At 40.1% G+C, this 15,556-nt stretch overlaps 1 protein-coding gene across 11 annotated transcripts in view; it reads right to left on the bottom strand.

Moving 5' to 3' along the window:
- The window catches only part of PRRC2C (proline rich coiled-coil 2C), a 68,952-nt gene that overhangs the window by 49,454 nt on the left and 3,942 nt on the right, over positions 1–15,556 (bottom strand). For all 11 annotated transcript variants that reach the window (XM_039730364.1, XM_039730363.1, XM_039730370.1 and 8 more), the window contains exons 2-3: positions 3,864–4,031; positions 2,562–2,739 (exon numbers count right to left, since the gene is read on the bottom strand). In XM_039730364.1, coding sequence (XP_039586298.1) covers positions 2,562–2,739; positions 3,864–3,978 — 293 coding nt within the window. In that variant the 5' untranslated portion in view covers positions 3,979–4,031. The remainder of the gene's footprint in view (positions 1–2,561; positions 2,740–3,863; positions 4,032–15,556) is intronic.

Genomic DNA, 15,556 nt, shown 5'->3' with positions numbered 1-15,556 from the left:
TGTCACTTCATTGACAAGAAACAGCTGTAAATGCTTCAAGTAGATCCTAAAGTGATCCCAAATTTCTGAGGACTATCACTGTGAGATCAGTTCCATTTGGGTTCTGCAGTGATCAACCCAAAGCACTACACAGGACTCTCAGAACTGAGAAGCAATGCCATCCAAAAGATCACTGCTGGGCAGAAACACAAAGCTTCTCACAGGAATAACAAAATGCAATTTTTATGTTCCATGAGAGTACGACAATCTAGAAAAAAAACCCCAGTTTTCATTTTTTTTTCTGTTTTTCACATGCATTTTCTTACAGCTGCACATTTTCTAAGCAGGCTTTGGGGAATTTATGACTTACATGGCTGAACTTTGTGACACAAGTGAAACAAGGAACAAGACTGTTAAAGAAATTACTCCTTGCATTTCTCCTGTTTCATACACAAGCCAATTTAGAATTTTAGTTATCTAAGCACTCCCCTGCAAATATGGATGAGTGAAATAACTCAGCTGAATGAATCAAATCACTACACAACAGCCTGCACTATCCAGGAAAGAGACTGAGGCACTACCCACTGAATGAGTGGCAACTCGAGAAAGCAGTAATTAATGCTCATAATTAAAAGGAGTAACACATTAATGTGAACTCCAATGCAATGATACAAGAGAAAATGCATGAAACTAAATCAAGCTGTTATCAAGATGTAACCTTTATCTGCAACACTTCTGAGAGGAACAATAAAACACTTCACACATAAACTGCAGCATTCCATGCACAATGAGTATCACTAACACAGCAGTACTCAAACAAATGATCTTAAGATCTGAGCAAACACATCAGATGGTCCAAATTTAGGAGAATTTCCTCATGGCCTGGGCATACACACCTGTTCCTGGGAACAAATCTCTCCCTCACCAGTTTTACTTTTATCTGGATTCTGAGGCCTTTATCAGAGTAATACATACAAACAACTTCCAGTTGCAGATAAGGGACAGTTACTCACTTGTTTGTAAACAGAACATCAACTGCTGGTACCTCCTAACACATGGTCATGCAAAGGCCTGCTTTAGTCAAACAAGCCACCAGCTCAACACAGATTTAACAGGGCAAAGTGTAAGTGACCTTGAAGCACAGGGAGATGTTGTTAAAATACCAAACAAAACACAGGGCTGAAAACTGCGACTCCGCAGTTTCAAAAGTTTAAAATAAAGGGCTAAACACAACACTATATTCCTGAAGTCTATCAGCTTTTTAGAGAGATGTCAAAAATCGGTATTTAAATGTAGGAACATACACAAAGAAAAATAAAGGGACAGAAAGATGTTGAAGGAAATCTTAAAACCTCATCTTCTGCTTTCACAAGCACTAGGAACATACAATCACTGTCCCTAAATTCCAGTGTTTTCCAGAGCAATTTGTATGAAAAGAGTTAACACTTAAACCTTGCTTCTACTTATGCAGTGAGAATCACATCCTATTTTAAGCTTACATGGCAAAAAAAGAACTGCTTTAAAATACTTTCCAATTAGAAACTGGAAAGTTTCAGTTTCTATTTAGTTTCTTCCTGTGCAGGACCAGGAGTTGGACTCGATGACCCTGATGGGTCTCTCCCAACTCAGCATATTCTGTGATCCTTTCATCCTATTTTCTTTAGCTGTACAAGTGTGAAACAAATCTAGCACAGGAAACTGCACTGAGCATGGGAAATTTGTATCATACAAGGTATACAACAGTGCATCAACACTGCCACAACTTCTGTCTTGTTTATATCACATACTGGAGGAGTCTGGAGCAACAGTGGAGAGCTTAAGATAAAAAAAAATTTGAAAGTCTTTAGAATTTATGGCATTCTAGCAAAAAAAAAATTAAAGTGCAAATATTAAAAACCATTAGGAAAAAAAAGCAGAACGTTAAACAAACTTATGCAAACCAAGATTTTTTGAGTTTCCACTGCCATACATCAGCAAAAGCACAATTAAGCTGATTATTGCATACTCATGAACTTGCAAACTATTCTGTAATTTTCCTGCTGTATTCCTTGGGGTTTCAAGAGAATTTTATTTAAGGTGATGACACTGATCTTACAAAACTATGCTGCAGTATTTCCTGTAAGCAGACATTGAAACCTACATGTCCAAGGAAATATTCTTCTCCTCATATGGAATTTATAAGCAGACCATTTTCAACTTAAATATGAGGATGTATTTTTTTGTGTAAGGTTTTCTTTTAACTATCCCTCTATTAGCAAGATTCTTCCTCCAGAAATTAATAATGATAACTTTTAAATTAGTAAATATTCCCTCTCTGGCAGCTATGCTGAGAACACTTCAGTGTAACAAATTTCTTTCCAGGTCCTGCCAATCCCAAACTTTGGGCAAATCTGAGAGAAATGGCCCTGCAAACCAAGCCAGTGTTATTTATTTTTATTGTTTAATTCCACAGAAATCCTATAAAAGCCTAAAGGAGAAAAGGTTCTGTATTTGACTGCAGGACACTGAACATCAAGCAGCAAGAAATGGAGTATCTAGAATTGTCACTTCTACTTTCAGTGCAAAAGAAGGTGAAAACTCACTTCTCTTCTTCGTGCTGCTCTTGTTTTGAAGCCCATCCTGTGCCATCCTTAGGCACAATGTTCACATTGGGGTCGTTGCCTTTGTTCTCTGCTTTGAGGCTGGGCAGATTAGCTGGGGGAGGCATCCTCCTGGAAATAGCAACTTTTCCAAGACTCTGCAATCCATGGCGTGCAGCAACTGTGTGCCAGAACAGAAAGTGCAAGTTAACAACTCTGTTTAGGCAGAGCTACGTAGAAATGTTTTGTAAGAAATTTAGAAAAATTAAAGAGTTTTAAGAATTAAAAATTTAAAAAGCCTCAGAATTTAATATTTTAAAAAGGGAATTGAAAACAGTTGATTTGGGAAGACCTGAGGACTTTTGAGCAGTGAGTCATTATGGTTAGCCTGTTCCAGAGATTAAAAAGGATATATGGTCCCACCTTTATACACAACATTCAGTGACAGAAAACTAAAGAAGCCATTTACAACATGATGTTAATGTCAAGCATTATTCTCTTGCTCTTTTGGAGCTTAATGTACATTGATGAGCCCAGGAATACCCCTATGGATCTAGCCCATTTGTTTATTGCTTCAAATTTCAGCTGGCAGATGCTGCCTTTGCAAAAACATTCCTACAAATTGTATTTACTCCAGACCACAAGCACAAAGCTAATGCACCCCACAGGACATTCAACCTACCAAGTAACCAACTCGGGGAACAAGCACAAGTTACTGCCCTGGGTAAGCTGGATCACAACAGACAGCTCTGTTTCAACCTTTAAGAACAGTATTGTGGCAACCTTCCACAAGCTTGGGCACACTTCTTTACAAACAATTTAGGCAACTTTGTTAAGTTCAAAACCTTCAGAACATATTTTCCCCCGGTTCTCCGTTCAACGACTCATGAAAAAGCAGACTCACAGTGACCTTATTTGAGCTATCAGTGTAAGTTTTATCCAGTTTGTAAAAAAATTGAAGTCCCAGAGCTGTAAGTGAGCATTGCCATTTCCTTAATTAAGCACTTCCAGCGTGGCAAATGTTAATGCAGTTACATGCACAGCTGGGGAATGGCACATCTTTACTTACACCCATTCTACTTCCTACTAGACTGCAAATGCTGTCTCTCTGAACTGACACTCCTGTTTACAGCTAAACAGCAACTCTAATGAATGCTGCCTTCCACAGTCCTTCCACTTCACTGCTGCACCAAGCAGTTATGAAAAACCAGGCTGTGGTTAAGTGCTCATACACTCTGCACTCCTAATTAGCACTGCAGTAATGATGAAACTGGAAGAATGCAATTCTAAAGAGAGCTTACTCACCTGTGGTTTTCTGAGTCTCCAGTGACTTTCCCTTGTAAGTATTAAACAGACTGAGTGTTGCATACTTTGTTTTTCCATCCTTTGCTTTTGTACTCTGGCCTGACTTTTCCGACATTTCGCTGGAAACTCATCGAGTCTGGTACCTTCCGTTTGCTCCTCAAAATCTGCCTGTGAAGGGAAACAACAGAAAAGTCAAGGATTCTGAACAGGAGCCAAGGCTGAAGTCAGAGTTCAGGGCAGAAGTGGACAGCGTATTTAACACCATTAGCACTGTTTCATTTAAGCATTCTGCAGGATGCCAAGGAACGCATTAACTCCAGAAACCTTATCCTTATGTAACATCAGGAATTTTTAAGTATTTCTATCTCTTCAGTATGAATGTCACAAAATCAGGAGGGTCAGCATTTAATTAACACCAAACACTGCTAAAATGGTAAATACCATCCATGATTTCACTAGAAAATGAATAATAAAAACCCAAACCCCACAAACACACAATTTCCACCAGCAGCTCTTTCCCCACTGGGGAAGCTCAATGACCTCACCCACTCCCAAAGCCAAGTACTGAGACAATTAACAGTTACTGCAGTACAGTATTTCTGGAATTTGCTTCTTTTTCCTTCAATTAGAACCATCATGCACACAGCAGCCAGAGACACTAAATACACAGAGTAAGAATTTTTTGTTTGTCAAAACCAGAACACAGTATGCTCAGAGGGGGAGAGTGAGAATTCCTTAAACCAAGAGTTACACTATTCTTCCTGCAGCAGTAAATTACAGGGCTCTTGGAGCAGGTCATTCCTCTCCTCCCTCTTTCCCCCAGAATAACAGGCCTTGAGAGAAAGAACCCAGTAATTAACTGTGATCCTTCTCTAGAAGTTCTTGGAAGGAACTTGCAGAGTTGCTGCTCATCACCAGGCAGGAACACAAGTGAGCATTCACTCAAACAGAACATTATTTTACAAGCTGATTTCTCTTAACAGTCAAAAAATCCTGCCACCCCTTTTACAACAACAATTTTTTATTTATTTCTATATGAATTCCAGAGGAGTTATATATGCTCAAAGACTTGTGTTTCAATCTAAAAGCAGGAAGCAAGAAATCCTGCTCAAGCCCTTCAGTGATCAAACTCCCATGGCAAACCCAGAGCTGCAGATCTTCAAAGGGAATGTGATTCACATGCAAGGTGCTCGTGGATTGAGAGTCTGCAAGGACAAGCAATCTAAAGAACAAAGCACCTACTTGGTCATGACAGACATTCAGCAATGTCAAAAGACCATGGAAATTTAATTTATACAGGTATGATAACATTCCCATCCTCCTCTGCCTGCTACCTCAATTTACAAGCCATGATTGAAAAGAAATGAAGATGGCAAATAACCTTGGGATGGCTCAGCTTCAGCATAACTTGGGCCAGAAACTATTCTATTGCAACCCATGCAGAATGCTGCAAAGGGGACAATCTCCAGCCTTGTATGGGGCCACACACATGGCCAAGAAATATATTCTCCCTCAGAAAAAGACAGCAACTCCCAGATTCTTCTCCCAGATTAGTCAGCACTTGGCTATTTCAACAGCAAGCGTTACACCAACAGTTATCCTGTGTGTCATCCAAAAATGTGAAATGCAGGACAGGAGCAGGGTGAACCCAGCCCACTGAGCAAAACAGGCTGGAAACCAGAACTCCGGATGAGCTGAAAGAACTTGTGAGCACAGTGACTGTAGTGTAAGACTCAGTTAAAGGATCACCCGAAAGCTGGTTTGCCACCCTGTGCTCCTGGCAGTTACTGCCCAGCACCTTCTGGGATGCTCCAGGATGATTGTGGTGAACTCTCTTCCATAAATACAAGGCTGGGAACAGACAGGAACAGAAGAGTGGAAGGGACAGAGTCTGCCAGGTCCTTTCACAGAACACCTTGTGGTAAACTGAATCTCCTTGCAGAAGGAAAGGCCAATGCAGAGGCTCGTATCTAATCTAGAGTCAGCCTGATAAACGAGTCAGCCTGGCTTAGGTCTGCAGAGGCTGAAAGCAGAACTCTGGCCAGGAATAACACTGATGGGCAAAGCCTGACATGTTGGACTGCAAGCACTGGGGCAGCCTGAAGAGTGAAAGGTTGTGTGATAACTCCAAAGATAAGCTTGCCTAAATTCATGTTTCAGACCAGGTGGGCTCTTTCCTGTAAAGATATGTGAGTACTGAGCTTTGGCTTCTAGTGGAATCTTGCAGCCTCGGCACAGTTTTTTTGGATAGATGAGGGACAGCCTACAGCCAAGTCTGTGGCTGGAATCTAGAGCATGTATTTATCATAAAGAGTCCACCACAACCATCCTGGAGCATCACAGAAGGTGCTGGGCAGTAGCTGCCAGGAGCACAGGGTGGCAAACCAGCTTTCGGGTGAGCCCAGAACTGTATCAAGTCATATATTACAATTACTTCTTCTTTCAAGTGCAAACAGCTCATCCAGAGTTTTAATTTTTGGCCCAAGACTCATCCCAGCCAAGGAGTTTGTAAACAAGAAGTAGCTTCACAATGGTGGAAAATCTAGAAACTGGCAAACAGAACAAACAAATTAAAAAAAGACAACTTGGGTCACTTTTTACCCCCAAAACTGTCAACAGAAGCAAAGCTCTAACAGATACAGACAAAGCAAGCAGAAAGCAGTCTGAGGGTGGTTTAAGATAATCTTTTGTCATATTCTCCCAAAGCGTGCATCCCTCGTAGAGATGAAACATGGAAAATCTTAATCATAATAACACTTTTTTACAGAGCAATACAGATTCCATATCTGGGCAGACCTTCACTGTAACAACTGCTCTTTCTAGAACGTTTGACAGCTTCAAGAACAGAGGACAGTGAAAACTTGACATTCCCTGAATACCCTTTTTATGTTTAATTTAGAAAAATTAGTCTGCTCATTACAACTGAGCTCTAAGCCTTTTATACTATTAAAATTCATACTGTTTGACAAGTTTTTCCCCAACTTATACTACATAGAAAAATATACTGTTTTACAATGATTAAAACTGCACCTTCCTCAGTAATCAGACTTGCACAAAATAAATAATTTGAATTAGGCAGGTCAATATATTCAATATATACATTTAAGTACACCTAGACCTGATACTGGTTGCCAAAGAGGATATTCCTACAAATCAGACTTTAGACCAGGTGCTCAAGCCAGGGATGACAACCCCTCCCTCCAAAGAGCCCACGTGGCTTCACCAAACATCCTGGCAGGTCACATATTAAACAAGCACTCAGTGCCACCTGACATTGGCTATGGAGAGACAGCTGCACCACTCTGAGCCCTGTGGAACCATCCAGCTCCAAGACTGTCCATCCAAACTTCACCTGTGTGTGCCACATTGCTGTACCTGAGCACTGGAATCGCTCCCTCTGTACAGAACACCTGGGGTGTTTCAACACAGACACATCAAGCACTTTCCTCCCCAGGTGATTCCCAACGTGCCCAACATTTCCATATTTTGTTATTCTTAGTCAAGTTCTCACAGTGCAGCGCTGCTGTGCACTAGGTTTGGGCTGTGTGCTGCTGCAGAGGCAGCTGTGAGCACCCCTGAGAGCACATACAGGATGTCAGGAGCACTTTCCAAGCTAAGGAAGCTCGGTGACAGCCACCAGAAGGAAAGGAACAGCACCAGCCATAATGGCACTTGGCAGGGTTCAGTGCACCATGAAGAAATTTAAGCAAGTCAGCTGTTCATTCTGAATTATTACAGTAACTATTATGCACAACTACAGAGAGCACAAAGCTCCCAAAATTCTGGAGCAAACATTTACCCTTCAGCTGCTCTGCAACGTTATTAAATAAGTAAAGTGAACTTCACTGTGGCTTGAAGATTTTAGGGTAAAAATTATTACTCTAATTTCTGTACCAGACTATTTTTTCAGACTCCAACTGGTTGATTGTTTTAAATCCTGCAAGAACTCAGAAGCCTGTGTACAGAAAACAGTACACAAAGGAGCTGACACAAATTCTAAATATCCTGTCTCTGTTAAGGAACATTTACTTGTGCCTTCTTAGACGTTTAGAGCTGGTACAAGAACAAACTGAATGCAGTGGATTCCAGACTACAAAACCATGTTTTTCATAGTAAAACCCCAGCAAACAAAACCCCATACATATCATACATATTCCACTAATTCCTAGCTCTCCTGATCATTTTAGAACTCACCTCTGTAACTCGTTTACAATTTAATACAATTTATACAATTATTGGTCCATAAAATATATATTCAATATAATATACAAATTTATACAATTTACTACTCCTCTGAATTTGCACAGTGTTCCATTAGGGCCAACTGCAGCCTCCAAAAGGTGTCAACTCTCCTTCACAAAAAAGTTTTACTTAAACAAGGTAAATATATCACGTATTTTGAGGTCACTTTTGAGAACTGAGTGGCAAGTATAAAACATTTAACAACTTAACTCCTAAAGTCTTGTCAGACCAGATGACAAACCATATTTTAGACACTGCATTTTTAAACCCCTACGTAGGCAAAAAGGTCTGGTTTTCAGGGCAACATGTCAAGGGACTTCTTCAGCAGCACTGCAGTCAGATTTAATACAGTCCTTCCATCCTAACCCCCCAGCCCACACCTCTTTAACCCACTCAATCAGAACAGGTAACCTGGACAGGAGTTTCCTGGGATTTAAGTCTTAAAACATTAAAAATACTGGAATAATTCTCATCATTCCTATTCAACAAGGATCTCTAGACCCTGTCACCTCTGCTCCAAGGGCTGAGTTTTGGCCACATTTGGAGAAAGAGGCACTGGAATGATTTAAGGCAAAGAGCACCACTGCAGACTCAAACCAGCTGAAGATCTGAACTCTCAGTGCCCCAAATGCCCATCTGTGAAGTGGGAAACATCACAAAAAACTCTGCATGGAAGTTTATTCATAACTGGAACACGCTAGCACCTCTTTCAAAACAGAAACCAAGAGACCAATCCAGAAAGAATTTCCATACACTATTTTAAGCACACTTAAAGCAGTGGAAGTGTAAAAACCATCATATACAAATCTGTTATTTGTATCCAGCCATAACTTCACTTTTCTAAGAATAGCTGTGTTTCTGGGACACTGAACAATGTGGTTCTGGTTAATCCTGGAACCAAATACAACTACTAAAAAAAATAATTAAAAAATTTTAAAATTATAAAATTAAACTTTAACACATATTCCATTTGTTTTAGAGGCAGATGCTCCCAAATCAGTGTTAGTAATTAAAAAAAATATTTCGCTGCACACAAAAATGTGCCATTAAAAATTTCAGACAAAGTTTTCATTTCAACTGTAAGTCTGGCAAACTTAGATTCTAGAACTGAAGAAACTGCCCACTACTGTAAAAACTAAGCATAATCTCCAGCTAGATCCTAATTTTTGAAAAACAACTGTGTGATCTTCGGAAAAGAGACCAATTTAAATCAATTACAGAAACAGAATGCCAATTTAAAACAAAGAAACAGAGGATACTGGAGTCAAAATACTTGGAACCCAAGAAAGCCTTTTTAGTGTTTTTTGTAACCCAGTCTCAAGGAATCCTATTATTTTAAAAGGACTCTCCAAAATACTGTGCAATTACTGAATTCATGGGGTTTGGATGTGGTTTTGTAGAGGGAAGATTGCACACAAATAAAAAAATGGAATTACAATTAAACACTTCTCTGGCATGGATGTTTGTCAACAATCTCTTCTTGATGGTCTTATACTTCCACCTCTGGAACCAACATTTTTAGCCCAATTTTTATCTACAAAAACACAATAACAACAAAACAAATACACAAACATTCTGGCCATTTATCCCACTACTAAGAATTCTTAAGAATTTCAGCACTATCAGCTTAATATGACACAGACACAAGCTTGCAGAACCTCTGGTAACACTTGGGTAGCAAAGAAGTCTCTGTCAAATCTCAGTATCTAATAAAGCCTCTCAAATCAGGATTTCCCTTCCCTCCAAGAGCTACTTGCAGCAAGGTTCATTATCCAGCAGACTGCTGCTAAGCAGGCTGAAAACTGCAAGAAAACTTTGGGGACTCCAAGCTTTTTCTTCATGTACCTCCATCACCTACAAGAAGAGCAGCTCTTCAAATCTTTGAAGAGTTCTTGGGTAGATCTCAGTACATTCATTCTTGAACAAGACCTGCACAAGTTCTATTTCCTTACAAAGTCTCCTAAAACACTCTTCCACCTCCAGATTTTGGGCTCACTGGTTTCCAGCACAGCCTGAGAGAGGGTACAAAGCACTGATAAAATCCATGGAGACTGGCAGCCAAGCTGGACAAGAAAACCCTTTAATCACCATCTCCTCTGTACCCATCACCTCAGTGGGAGAACTGTAGGATGGCCACAATCTACAGAGGAGTTAACAGCCACCAAAGGAAAAAAAAATCAAAATTAGTTTGGCTCTTCAGAACCAAGACACTCCTTCCCCAGACAAAGCTGGAGCACAGCAGGCTTTGCTAGTTCAATCATTCCTCAAACAGCTCCTCTTTAAAGCCTAAGAAAGTCTTTCCAAAACTGTACCAAAGCTGAGTGTGTCAGGTGGAAAACAGACCATGGCACAAGACAGCCATTTTAGGGCATCATCCCCACAGATGCATCTATAAAAATGGAGTTTGTGGATGCCAGAAATGGGCATCCACAAATATGTCAGCATCAACTCTACCAGACATGCAACAACAGCCTAAATGGAGCTACTAAGCTAAGCAATATAAAACAACCCAAATTAGCCACCCACAAAAAAACTCTACCCAGAATCTAACTTCACCACAAAGCATATGTTACTTTGAACCAGCAATCTACAGAGCAAGCAAATCTGCTGCCTCAGAAAGGCTGCAAGGCAGCTTGTTGAACCCATTTTTTTGAGAAATACTGATCACCTAAACCCTGGCTTTCCAACAGGAAAGCCAGCAACAAACCTCAACAGCTCAGGTAATTTTTGTTGGGAGCATTTTAAGACTAACATGGCACTAACCAAACTTTTAGGATGATTATTGCAGAAAAAAAAAATTATCTGTGAGTTCCATTTATTTTTCTTGAGAATAAAAGAAAAAATAATAAAAAACCCCACAGACCCAAGTACAGCAAACCTCAAATTTGTCTCTATCCAAAGATTTTAATATCTATTTAGCTGTATGTGCATGAATATTTCAATGAAACCATATTCCTGTGGAACAGCCCTGACAAAAGCAGCTTGATCAGCAGGCTCAATCAGAATCAGTATGACTTAAATGTGTCCACATAACAAGGGATTAAAAAGCCACAGACAGGTTAAACTCACACTGGCAATAACTGTCAGAAATGCATTCAACATTTTCATGTGTCACACAGCTGCTTTCATTCAGCTAAGATCATTTCTGGTATTTCCAGTGCTTAGGAAATCTTCTCCTTTTTAGGTGACCTCAGGTAACTGAGAGATTCTGGTCCCATCCCCTCCCCTCACAGGCAGAAATTTAAGCTATTTAAGATTTCTAGGGGGAAAATAGTTTTAATTTCCTTTAGTGGATTTTTTTTGCATGTTTATAGTCAGAACATCAATTAAAGCTGTTCAGTATCCTCACAAATACTATCTAAATATTACCTACAACAATGCAGTTATCCAGGAATTCAATACTTCCAATGTTTGTCTCTTTCTTCCATGTTTTACACCAATGGCACAAGTTTGGTCTTCAGCTTTCTACTGAATAAGGGAAGCTGTTCTCCAAGACACCTCTTACATTTACTTCTGCCTTTTACAAGAGCTGAAGAGATAATTTAGAGATGTTCACAAGCATAAATACAGCTATTCTTAAAACAAAATGCTGAAATTAGGAATTTCCTCCCTAAAAATTTCCTTCAGTTCTCAAGGACTGCACATGCAGAAGATATAATATCCCTGTCTGCTGTAGATTTCTAATTAAATACTGTTATTTCTATTGTAATGATAACTTTACAATTAAAATAGAAATTGATTTCAAAAAATATTGATTTTTCAAAGTGGAGTATCAAACAAGGTCAAATTAAGAAACTCCCTTCAGTGAATTTCGTGTCTGGTAATTCTCTGCATTTCCAAAGGTTAGATAATAAAGAATGGTACAAGGATCACCAGAGAGTTTTAACAAAAGCTCTTCTGCTATTCTGAACTGAAAGCCCAACACCTGTCACCTCAAGCAGCAGCACTTCTAAGCAAGTAAGACTCATAAAGAAATCCTACTCTGGTGGTCAAGTACCTTGAAGACTTGAAATACATGATGTCCAAACTCAGCCTTAAGGCTCAAGTCCTTGGCCAAAAAAAAAAATATTGATGACTGGTTTAAAAGATCTAGATAGAAGTGATTGTAATTTGGTTTCTGAGTTCAGAAAATTTACTTTGGTCATTTTTTTCAAACTTCTTTGCAACATGAGAAATAGTTCTTTAGGCTAACAGACTGATGGAATTTGCATACAATCAAATACTAAAGAGAAGGGACTTAAAGTTGTGAACCTGACTGCACAGGCACCACAAAGTCGTGAGCATCAGAAACCCTGGATGTGCCAAATGCACCCTGGGCTCAGCATTCCCCTCTGCTGGAATGGTCCAGGCTGATCCTGGCACATCAACACTGCAGCACATCTTAATTCTGTCTGTAAGCCACAGGTTTGTAAGGCTGCACTTGTCCCAGAGCTTCCCACTGCTGATGGAGGTGATGTGGAATCATGTCTGAAGAAACAGCTCTCCACATGTCTGCTTGCAGATTCCAAGAGTAACGACCACCACACTTGTCCAGCTCTTTTCAGAGCAATTCCCAGTTTAGGTTGAGGCACAGCAAGGCAGCAATGCAAAACAAACCTCATTAATCACTGACACATGAATAAAAAAGCTGCCAGAGGCCAAAAAGACTCCTGACTGTAGGATGAGAACACCACAGTGGAATATGGTGACAGGTAAACCCAGCACAGCCTTCCCTGGTACTGCAGGTGTCCAGTTCATGTTCCCATTTGTTCTACACAAACCAGACCAGTGGAGAGAAACTCAACAGCACCCCCACAGCTCCAGGGCAAATGAGGAGTTAACCACCAATACCTGTACTAGAAGCATTCCTCCAATGAATGAACCAAACCTGACAGAGGCAATGCCCCAAGCAATGTTTTCAAATTATCAGAATTTCTCTGCCAGAAAGGGTTTTTCAAGACACTGCAGGAAAGAGACTGCCAGTGAGTGTCCCACTTAGGCCAGAACCAAACCTGACAGAGGCAATGCCCCAACCCAACACAGCTACTCAGGCCACGTGCTGACAATCCTCAGACACAAATTACAATATTTACATGTTTCAGTAGATTACCAAACATGTTGCAACTAAAAATCTGTTCTTTTCTGAAAGCCTAAAATCCCAGATTTCTCTGCAGGTCACTTTTAGAGCAGGCTATTTTATTTCTTCTTAGCCTGACAATGTCTTTACAAGTCGCTTCTGATTTCTTCGACACCAAGCATTAAGCAAATTTTTTGCAAGACAGATTTTTGATTTTCCAGTTTCATGCAGCTGGTTAAGAAACTTTCATAAATTGTAAATTTTTAATTGAGCCAGGAGTTTTGAAGTACTGGAAGAAAGCCAGGGCCAGAAAAAAACCCCAAACAGTTTCTATAGAATTAAAGAGAGCATCATAATGATAAGCGTTCTCATTATTCTGGGAACAGAACAATGCAAGTGCTTTCGCCCAATTAGCTTTTCAACTTGCAGATGCCAAATGAGGCTTATTTTTAAGATTTGCAAAACCATTTATTAAAGAAATTTCCATTATTTGGAAGAATGAGAAAACTTCAAAGCTCACAAAACTGAATCGCTGCCTATTTGAGCACGAGATAAGGGAATAAATTAAGGCAAACTCTTGCAGAAACAAGCTGTGTACCTGCTATCAAAGTACAGCATTCAAACAGCAGCCTGGCAGGCAGCATTTTCTCTGAATACAAAAGATTACCATGACCTGTCTTACCTGTCAGAAGGATTTTTAACTGAAAAAATTACAACTATTCACCAAGCTTCTTCATAGCTAATTTAGATCAGTATATCCCGACCACAGCAGCTCTCTGTAAAGGCATCTGTTAATGGTTAGGATCACAAACAATCCCATAAAAAATTACAAACTCACTCAGCAGACTGTCACAAGCACCACTTTGTTTCTTGCTCAACTGAACCACACCACCCAAAGCCTGGAAAGGCAAAAATACCAGCAAACCCTTTCTCCCCACACACAGACACAGTGACATGGGGAGTGCCCTCCTCGGTGGCATCCTGAGTAGTGGCTGCTCTGTCAGGCTGAGGAAAGGGGGACAAAACACAAATCCACAGTGGGGCCACAGCAGCAGCCTCACAACTCTCCTGTGTGGTGAGCAGAGTCTGCTCCTCTGCAGGTGCTGCCTGGGGGAGTTACCAGGAACAACAGCTGAGGTGAACAGACTCCACTCCTAAGTTGGTCCCAGTGATAAGCTGGTGCAAAACACTTCCTTCTAGGAAGCTGATGAAAGAAAATCAATAAATACATGGAAAAAGACCAGATCCCCAACAGATGAGCACAGGCTGCAGCCATTTACAGCCAATGCCCATCTTTCCACTGTTTCATTTTTCCCTTTCACTTTAACACTTCCTGCAAAAGGCTCTTTATTACCAACCCTCACTGAGCTGGTGGCACATTTTCAACTTCTCCCACCCACCCCATGCAGACTTGGGCAGTGGAAGAGAGCAGGACAGATTAGGAGAAAAGGAATCTCTTTCAAACTTCTATTTCCTACTCCTTTACCACAATTTCCAAGCCCCGGTGGAATAATTAATGTTTTTTCACAGAGGAAGTGAGACCTTTTTTCAGCGTTCTTCCCCAGGAACAATAATGTTGAGCAGCAGATTTCCCATCATGCTTTCCTGTATCTTTAAAGTATCCCTGACTTCAACTGCAAGTAAGTAAAAATTTCTGTACTTGTTTTTACAAAGCTCCTATTCATAAGTTAATCATTAAATAAGAAATAATTGCATCTAAGGAGTTTTGTTTTGGAAATTTGTTAGAAGTTGCTTTGAAATAACATTCAGGCAAGCTCCTCTGTTCATGAGCTCCTACAGAATATTTTGACAGTGCACAAGAACCACTCTAGGGCTACATCCTTAAGGACTTCCCCTCTTCTTTACAACACATGTGCCAAAATTAATCCCCTCTTTGCCAGCTTTTTCTCCCCAATTCTTTTCTGTTCATCTTCTCAAGGTATTTTTGTTGTTGAAGGATCCAATCTGAAGATGGAAACACTCAACAGTAAGAACCTACAGAAAAAAACATTTTGAACTCTTGTACAACCTCAGCATGATATAAAAAACCTAAAACCAGTTACTCTAATCAGTTGTATAATAACTTAAGCTACTTCTTACCACGTTCAAAATTTCCCACCTTGCCCAAATTCTTTGCTGTCCGTTATTCCTACCATATTCCTAACCTGACTCATGTACATCAAAAATAAACATAATTTCTTCTCTGTATTATAGAGATGTTACAGCGCATTTTGAAGGTTTTTAAGATACTCCCACTGTGATAGTGAGAGCCAGGATTGCCAAACGCTCCAGCTTGTAACACAGAGTCAGCAACAGCAAAAAAATCTCACTGCAATGCATATAAAGGTGGTAGATTTTTGTTCCTTGGTCTGGTCCAGCTTGGAGAGAGCTCCCA

The sequence above is a fragment of the Passer montanus genome, unplaced genomic scaffold (assembly GCF_014805655.1).
Source record: "Passer montanus isolate IOZ18808 unplaced genomic scaffold, ASM1480565v1 scaffold71, whole genome shotgun sequence".
Classification (NCBI taxonomy): domain Eukaryota; kingdom Metazoa; phylum Chordata; class Aves; order Passeriformes; family Passeridae; genus Passer; species Passer montanus.
The sequence above is the reverse complement of the archived record's forward strand: the minus strand, read 5'-3'. Positions and strand labels throughout refer to the sequence as shown.